Source organism: Mangifera indica, chromosome 5 (genome assembly GCF_011075055.1).
Source record: "Mangifera indica cultivar Alphonso chromosome 5, CATAS_Mindica_2.1, whole genome shotgun sequence".
Taxonomy (NCBI): domain Eukaryota; kingdom Viridiplantae; phylum Streptophyta; class Magnoliopsida; order Sapindales; family Anacardiaceae; genus Mangifera; species Mangifera indica.
The window spans coordinates 6,611,552-6,621,181 of record NC_058141.1 but is presented as its reverse complement, the minus strand read 5'-3'; the positions used below and the strand labels follow the sequence as shown (position 1 = coordinate 6,621,181).

Here is a 9,630-nt window from a genome sequence, read left to right as displayed (position 1 = left end):
TATCAAAGTCATTGTTTAACATATTTTTCATGAAAAATATACTTATAATTTGTTTTGGTTAATTGTATATGTTGATTGCATGTATTTGACTTAATCAAAACCTATTCAAAATTGTAATGATGATTTGCAATCACGATGTCGCATAATCGTTAAGTTTCATGTGCAACTTAAACTGTGTCAATATTATTGAGTTTTGTTTTTCTAGATTTTAGTTGTCTTCATTAAGTTACAAGTTTATTCAATTTGGTTGATTACCATTGATTTTGTGTAGTTACATAAAATCAACTTCGAATCGTGTTGTTGTATGATTTAAGGGTTACTGCTAGTGTGAGTATGGTTTATCTGTCATATCATCTCACCCCAATACTGTGGCTTACCAAAATTTTCCAATGAAATACGTCATAACAACTCAACGAAAAGACATGTCTGGAATGTCTGACATATGACTATGCATGGGTAGTATCTGATGTGGATGCTAGCTAGAGTGGGCAACATCTTTCTGACACACTAAAAATTCCATTGAAGAGTCAGTTGGATACTCCTTGTGCGCAAACCGTACTCTGTGAACATTCAATGAAGCATAGGTGACATCAAGTGGTTCCATAACTCATACATGCTTCTAAAATTTGGGTGAATTTCAAAAGCATGGCTTGCACTACTAGTACACCAACTTGCATGCTCGACTGAGGTGAATTTTGTGAGTTAGTTTCTATTTGATGTGTAAGGACTAAATTACAATTTCCTTTGTCTTTGGGGTTGAACTATAATTGTAAAAAAGTTTAAAGATCAAAAGGTAATTTGACACTTGGTAAATAGTTATTAAAATTTTTAATTTTTAAGTTGGATCGGATATGTATAGATGTATGTTAGGTGCTTAGTACATAACTAACGGACCTATATGTTTAATGTGTTTATTTTATTTTATTTTTTTTGTTGTAATTTTATTAAATAGACTATGCATGCCCTGTGTTCTCTTTATTCTTCTTTTAGACTAGGTTTAAATTTATGTTTCATTGAAAATTGTAATTAGGAAACAAAGCCTCATAATTATCAAAGATTAAAGATGGACATGCGTGGAAACCTAAAGATAAAGATTAACATAGGTTGACCAGTCAAACCTCTTAGCTTGAGAAGCTTGACATTAGTTATAGTTATGTACTAGCATATTTGATTTACGTTATAGAATATATGTATAGGTTTTATTTTTGCAAATATCACCTAAAATGCGAATTAAAAATTGATGACATTGTTTAATTAAAACCCTTAAATCGAATATTAAGTCTAAAATTAAATTGGTGTCATCCAATATGACACCGTAATTAAGCCCATGTTCATTGAAATCTTATTCATCAAAGTAAATGGTACACTTCTACCAAGTGAAAAATTAAGAGTTGATCATATTGGGTCCAACTTATGTGTTTTGCTTGTTCGCCAAATAAAGATAAAATATATTACATTTATCGATGTAAGGAGATATGTAGTATCCACCTTACTTATGTCGAAAGTCACATTTAATGTTGCATGATTTGTTGGGTAACATTTAGCTTAAGATCATGGGCTTTTGATGATTAATTTGAAATTTACTTATTCAATTAATTCGAACTTGTTCGCCAAAGCTAAGGGAAGAATTAATGCAATGAGATCTCGGTCCACTAGGAAATTTACCGAAACTTTATGAGTACAATTGTGAGGAATATTAGCTTGAGGAAAATAATTGAAGTATTTTAATTAATTAAATCTGTAATTAAAATAAATACTAATAATTTAAATGAAATTATTGTCTGTAATTATAGATAACAAATCCTCATGTCAAACTTGACTTATTGATCAATTTTTTTTTTTTTTTTAAAAAGGCTTATTAGAAGCACCTTCTCAAATGTGCAAGAATCAACACAATACAACTTATATCAAGAAAGTTAGATTTTTACGTTCTCCAAGCTTAAGTTTTTTATGAAGGATGATGGAGAATAACTTCACACTTGTTAAGCCTTCGAAGAATTGCACCAAACCAAGCAAAATAAGTTATGGACGAAATTCTAGAGTGAGAAAGAAGTGTTTTAGTTAAAAATGAGTTCATATTTCAAAAAATGAATTAATTTTAGCTTTATATATTGTTATGTTAGTTAGCAATTAGATAATTATTGTACGACCTTTTTAAATTCTCAATTTAAACAACGGTCATGCATGTATATCATACATACACATTAGCCACCCAAATTTTATCTCATAAACACCTTAACTCTTAAAGTGTTATTTTACACCCATATAACATTTTATATGATTTAATCTTTATTACCCCTTGGAAGGTGCTAACCAACCCCAAATAACTAATCATCACTGTCTAAATGTTTGGTTTATTAATGTGACCTTTTAAGTTCACTATGGTATAATCGTAAGCCATTTTTCAGATTATTTGAAAAATATGTCAAAAAACCCAAAGACTATAATAGCCATATAGCAATATGTCATAGGCCCTAAAACCATGATGAAGAAACACTCTATCGAACTTAATTTCCTAATCATACTTTTCGTGTAGGTAAGATCCTTCCATTGTCTAATACTGATCAATTTCGGGTTCATGGTTCATCAAAACCCTTATTTTTTTATTCTTTATGAATCGTCGATTGATATATTTAGAACACGTCATCATGAGCATTCTTCGTATGACTCATATTATACTCTAACTAGAGATTTTTGTTTTTAATATTTATTAACATTCGTTGAACTCCAAATTAGATTGCGTCAGCAGATGCTCTAAATCCAATATCACCAAGTCAACTGATCTCGTCTTGATCATTATTCGTTTTTGTATATAAACAATGTATAACCAACATGACCTTTCATATAGCATATGATTAAGCCCATATTTCTACACCATAAGAACCATATGCATCCGTATTAGATTCGATCATGATATTTCAAATCAAAAAAATTACTTCATACAATTGTACAATCATACAATAAGTCATTGACTATGATTTACTAACCATGTGACTTATCGTTATTGGTCACATTTGAAAAATGGTTCATTAATTGTTAATCCACACAAGTGCCCTAATAATATAATCATTATCGTTATCTACTCTAATATCATCGTATGATATTCAACAGAAGAGTATGCCTGCTATATGGTATTATCGCCCAATTTATATCACATCTGTAGGAAATAAATCAATAAGTTAGTTTCATATATTAAGTAAATTATCTGAACAATTCACACACATATTTTATATTAATGGAAATAAATGAAGCAGTTTATATATATGAACAAAAAAATTATTTCTTTTATTAATAAATTATTACATATTTATACAACATATAATGCCCTGAAACCGACAATATGAATGGTTCCTAGGGCATACACTAACAGCTTTATTGATAGATCTAGAAATTTTCAGATTATACTATATCAAGAGCAAAGGTTGTATATCCTCGAAAGATTGCCACTTTGTGAGTCTAGTCCCAATTCTCACCCAATGTTGGATTAAAAGAGAAATAATTTATTTTCATGCATATCAATTAAATTTATTTAAAAAAAAAATTGTTATATTTTTTATAAAATTATTGAAAAGTAAAAAAAAAAACTTTAAGTTGAATAATGTTTAGTCTCCCAAATTTTATTAATTATATTTTTACCCTTGAATTACATTGATTTTAATTAAAAATATTAAAAAATAAATTTAAAATTAACTACGGTCCACGATGTAAAGAATCACACCACCAAACTAAAGTTAAACAGAATCAGACTGGTCATTTTTTAAACCATGGTTGTAGGTTTCCAGGTTCAAGGGTTACATAATAGACACCTAATTCAAACAAAAGCTGAAATCAACTCAAAACCACTCTTGAATGATAAAAATATTAAAGAGACGTGGCAATGCAATCCATGTTCTGACCTGGCAACCAGCCTTCCTAATTGATCCAAGCAATACAAGGTTCCAAGAAAATCTTAAAATACAGCGCATATCACAATAGCAAGAAATATACCATGAAGAACAAGTGAACATAATCCCAGAATCAATTTGCTTAAGATGCTAAATCATCCCATGTAAAGTTCTTATGCTAAAACTCTCCAAGAAATGAAAATTTGCCACTCCTATTAAAAAAGACGAGGCTACAGAACCCCTAGGTATTCCTTGAAACCTCAATGACAATACCTGCTTCTGTCTTTGTCTCGTCCATATTCTGTCTCGATCATGATTATAATCCCAGTTTCTATATTTACCTAGATCCCTCTCTCTACTCTGATTTCGGTGCCTCTCTTTATCATCATGATACCTATTCTTGCTGCTTTGCCTATCATCCCAATCCCTTCCCCTATCTCTGCTTCTCTCTCTCCCATGTCTATCAGTCACACCTGCATATTGATTATTTTTGTTAATGAAGCAATCACTTTAAAAGTCCATCCAATTTAAAAAACCAAAAAGAATAATAATAAGAAGAAGAACAATCATCATCAGGATGCTAATAAATGTCTTTGCTAATACTAATTTATAAAAACAACGATGAATAAAAACCCATGTTTTGCCCAGTATTAACAATCTGTTTGATTCAACCATCAAATTCTATTCCCAGTAAAAAACCTACCTATTCTGTCTACAATCACTCAACATTATCACTTGGCCACGTTACAGCTATTGGTTTAAAATTTGTACAAACCCATTCACCTGCTCTGCGATTGTCAAGGGGTCAGTTACTAGGGAACGTTTGATGCATTTGTTCAATCTGTTCAATGATGGGAAATGGTTCAGAATATTAAATAGTCGATATAAGTGGCTGTTTACTTGTTATCACTTCAACATAGGTGGGCTGTTTATCTTCGGCAGTAACAAGACAATTTCTATCAGCACAAATTAAGGCTGTCTAAGAGGGAAACAAAGCTTTCAAGATAGTATGAATTAAAGTTCTGCTTTCATTCAGCAGTATGAGGACCTGTCACTTTTAAAAGTATACAAGAGGTGAACAGAGTATCAACAAAATAGGACCCAAAAGAGCAATGACACAATTGAATAAAACCCTCAAGACCAAACTCAAATCTTATAACAAAAAAAAAAATTGAGTAACTCTTGAGAGCACAACAATGCACATAAAATATACGAGTGCTTTCAACTAAAAAGCTTCGAGGATTTGATAACTCAAGAATATATCTAAGATAGACCCAATAGAGTAAGTTCAACATATTCCAGTAAAAAGGTAAATTTGCCAAAATGACCTTCAGTTCCCCCACAATAATAGGATCGCAAATACAAATAAAGACAATGAAAAATCTAGTAGTTGAAATCTTTAAAATAAGATAAGAAACCCATGTCATAGCAAGAACAGATTGAATCACCCTGGTTTTACAGAGGCATATTATGAGAGACTAAGTGGTGAGCCTGAGCTCATGATTAGAGAAGTTCATTCTACTTCATTTCTTGCTCTCAAATTAAACTTTCATGCAGTTATGATGCACATAGCATGATTGCATACACGAAAAAAAAATGTCCAAAGCAAAATATAGATATTCAAGAACAATTGTCCAAAGAGATCACAAGATGTAAATATCAGGAATACCTAGTTCCTCAACATCCCATCCAGCACGTCCAGCACCTGGAAGCACCTGCCCAGCTTCAGCTTGTTGTGTTTTAGCACGGAACTTTTTCTTGACATTGCCAAACTCATCATACAACTCACCATCATCCTGATATTAGATCATAGAGAATGTTAATTCAGTATATGTTATACAAACTCATGATACTAGTGCAAGAAAATATTACTTCTTCAGCCTTCCGACGACGTCGCTTGGTTTCCTCTAATTCTTCTTCATCAAGTTCTTTGTAACCACCACCACGACCTCCTCTGTTCAGAAACAAGTACATTTCTATTTCAGCAATATAATAGATATGCTATGTAGCATGGAAACAGAATAAGAAATAGAAACGTTGAAACGTATTTTCTTAAAAATATAAGAAATGGAAACATGGGAAAACATATAAATATGAAAAATATAAGGGTTTTTGTTTTTATAAATACTAAAATTTATAAAAAAAATACAACCTGTATTTTTTTTTTAAATACAGTAATTTTTAGCAAAATTAAGGTGTGCACTCAACCCAAATAAACAGTATATTAAATCTAATCCAATTTTTTGACCGTTCACTGACAGTTGGAAAAGTCGGAGATGGAGAGGAGATGAGTTTTAACACACCGGAGAGGAGAGAAACTTCAAATGTTGAAGAAGAGGGGAGATGAAATCAAAGTTAGGGCTTGAAATTGTAAAGGAGAGTAATACATGAAATCAATTTTCAGTCTCTTTTCTTTTCCTGAAATGCACTTTGAATTTCTTTTATATTTTCAAAATACCCCAAAATGTTTCCTACAAGCTTCAAGGCGTTTCAGAAAAGGAAATATTTCCGAAACATAGAAACACACCATGGGGTAAGTTTTTGTGCTTCCTAGTAGCTATGCAGTGTATTAATCAATAGGATCAGAGATATGATTGTAAAAATGATATATTAATTAGTAACTCACTTTTTATGAAGATATATTTGAAAAGATTAAATTAAAACATTAAATCATAAATGTAATGAAAGAAAATCTAGATTATTGTTACAAATTAAATTATGTGCCTAAGCATTAATTTTGCAATACACATAATAGGGACACGTGAAATAGTTGCATGCCTAGATTATATAAAATATATATTTTTTTAAATTCTTAAAACGAAGACAGAAGATTTCTGCATTCAACAGCAGATATAACATGAAATAATAAAATTTAAATGTGCAAGATTTGTACTAACTTTTCCTGTGTACCAGTAATGCATATGTAAATGAAGATGATTACAATAATGCAAGTATATGTAATTAGCAAGCAAGGTAAACTCATATTGTTGTTTATGTTGGTTTCCATGGTGTGGAATAACTGCTCTCAACAATCTCTATATTTAAAAGAAAGAAAATAAAAGAAATTAGGTTGTACTACTAGTTCAATAGGAAAAGACAAAGTTGCTTACCACTCCATACTACACATAACAGCAACATCCAAATAAACCAGCCTTTAAGAGCAAAGAAGTCACACAGAGATAGAAAACTTCCTACTGATAAAGGCAACTACACTTAATCATTCCTCCCTAGTGGTCATCCATGGACCAAACTAATAATTAATCAATTCAAATGACAAAATGATCTCGGAAAAGGTTCATATTGCAAATCCATACTTCTCACAACAAGAAATTTAAAGAGCTTAGAGTGGCCCCGATGATTAACAGAGGCTGTAAAAAGGTAAGTACCACAGGTCAAAAGGAAAAAAAAAAGAACAAACAAAAACCAAATCTAACTCTCTAAAACTTAAGGGCACTAGAAAAAGCTAAAAGGAGACTTCAGAAGAAGAAAAATCAGAATAAAACTTAAGCTTAAGGACTAAAAATTCATCTTCCATCAGTATAGAATGAGTTAGGCATTAGATTAAAACCAGTTCAAGGAAAAAAGATTAGGTGTATGGGATATTTAGCTCATGTGGTACATGAGCGTGATATTCAAAGATTAGGTGTTCAGGATGTCCCAATAGTACGAGATTTCCTAGATGTTTTTCCTGATAAGCTACTAAGTTTACCTCCAGAGAGAGAGTTAGAGTTCAGTATAGAGTTAGAACCTGGCTTAGCCCCAATTTCAAAGGCCCCCTACCGAATGGCTTCAGCTGAATTACAAGAATTAAAGAAATAGTTACAAGAACTTTTAGATAAGGGTTTTATTAGACCCAACCACTCTCCTTGGGGAGCGCTTATACTATTTGTCAAAAAGAAAGATGGGTCGCTTTGTATGTGCATAGATTACAGGGAGTTGAATAAACTTACAATGAAGAATAAATACTCATTGCCTCGAATTGATGAGTTATTTGATCAATTGAAAGGAGCGTCTGTGTTCTCCAAAATTGACTTAAGGTCAGGTTATCACTAGGTGAGGATTGCAGAGCAAGATATTCTAAAGGCAGCTTTTTAGACCTGTTACGGGCACTACAAGTTTGTGGCAATGCCCTTTGGATTGACTAATGCTCTAACAATCTTTATGGATTTAATGAATCGAGTATTTCATGATTGCCTTGACAAATTTCTAGTGGTATTTATTGATGATATCTTGATATACTCCAAATTAGAAGAAGAACATGTCGAACACTTGAGATTTGTGCTACAAAGATTGAAGACAGACAAAAGAGCTATACAGATTTGAAAAGGAAAGAAGTATAGTTTCTACCGAGTGATAAAGTTTTTGTGAAAGTAGCCTCTTACAAGCACATGATAAGATTTGGAAGAAAAGGGAAACTTGCTCCAAGATTTATTGGCCCATTTGAAATTCTAGAAAGAGTAGGCAAGGTGGCTTATAGACTTGCACTTCTACCTAGCATGGATCGAGTTCATAATGTATTTCATAAATCTTTATTGAGAAAGTATATCAACGATCCTTCACATATATTGAAATCAGATGATGTGAAATTAAAAGAAGATTTAGTTTATGAGGAGCAATCAGTGTAAATACTAGACAAAAAAATAAAAGAGCTCAAAAATAAGACAATTCCATTACTGAAAGTATTATGGAAGAATCATAAGGTGGAAGAAGCCACATGGGAGGTTAAGCAACAAATGAGAGAGAGATTTCCCAACCTATTTGTTTAAATTTCAAGGACAAAATTCTTTTAAGGGGGGAAGAAATGTAACACTCGGATTCAGGTATGTTAGTAAACTCCACTTCCAAAATTACCCCTAGAGTTGATTTTATAATTTGTTATTTAGAGAAATTACAAAAGAATTATAGAGAACTACTAAATGAACAATAATTTTCAAAGGGGGTAAAATGGTCATTTTAAAAGGATTTAAGAGACAAAGTGGGAATAAAAATTGAATGGCACACTTGAAATTATATAGTGGTGCTAAGGGTTTTTGGTAATTGGCTAAGGATGAAATAGGGTTAGCTTATCCTTAGCCAATTACCAAAAACCCTTAGCACCACCATATAATTTCAAATGTGCCATTCAATTTTCATTCCCACTTTGTCTTTTAAATCCTTCTAAAATGACCATTTTACCCCCTTTGAAAATTATTGTTCATTTAGTAGTTCTTTATAATTCTTTTGCAATTTCTCTAAACAACAAGTTATAAAATCAACTCTAGGGGTAATTTTGGAAATGGAGTTTACTAACATACTTGAATTTGGGTGTTACATATATTATATTTCATTCTGGGAAATTATGCATATATTATAATTGGAATCTGGGAATTAAGAATTAAGATCCCATAAATCTTGCACCTTGATGATCATGACTTCCAAATTAATTTATGTCAAGGTAAGCATGAATAAAGGAGAGTTGCCTTAGATAGCACCACTTTCAACTTATATTAAAAAACAACAACACTGGAAAGGGAACTAATGAAATATATTTTTACTTACACAGCACCCATACTCACAAAGGGAGAGAGGGGAGAACTTGTCATGCACTGACCAAGAAAGGAAATTATTAGGGAAACCTTTACCATGAAAAGGCCATCGTAATAGTTGGAGGAGAGGTAGGCCTTCAATCCATTGTAAGCACATAGGAGTTACATGGTCCTGCCTTAGCTAGGTCTTCACCAGGAGTTAGGCTTGTAGCAAGTGCATG

The 9,630-nt window shown here is 31.8% G+C and overlaps 1 protein-coding gene across 1 annotated transcript; it reads right to left on the bottom strand.

Annotated features, from left to right (window-relative positions):
• Positions 1-3,838: 3,838 nt before the first annotated feature.
• On the bottom strand, positions 3,839-5,858 carry LOC123216325 (transcription initiation factor TFIID subunit 15-like). The gene is made up of 3 exons (XM_044636763.1): positions 5,757-5,858; positions 5,554-5,680; positions 3,839-4,344 (listed from the first exon to the last, which is right to left on the bottom strand). Exons 1-3 carry the CDS (start codon positions 5,856-5,858, stop codon positions 4,226-4,228), a joined length of 348 nt encoding a protein of 115 aa, XP_044492698.1. The 3' UTR covers positions 3,839-4,225.
• Between the last annotated feature and the right edge of the window lie 3,772 nt (positions 5,859-9,630).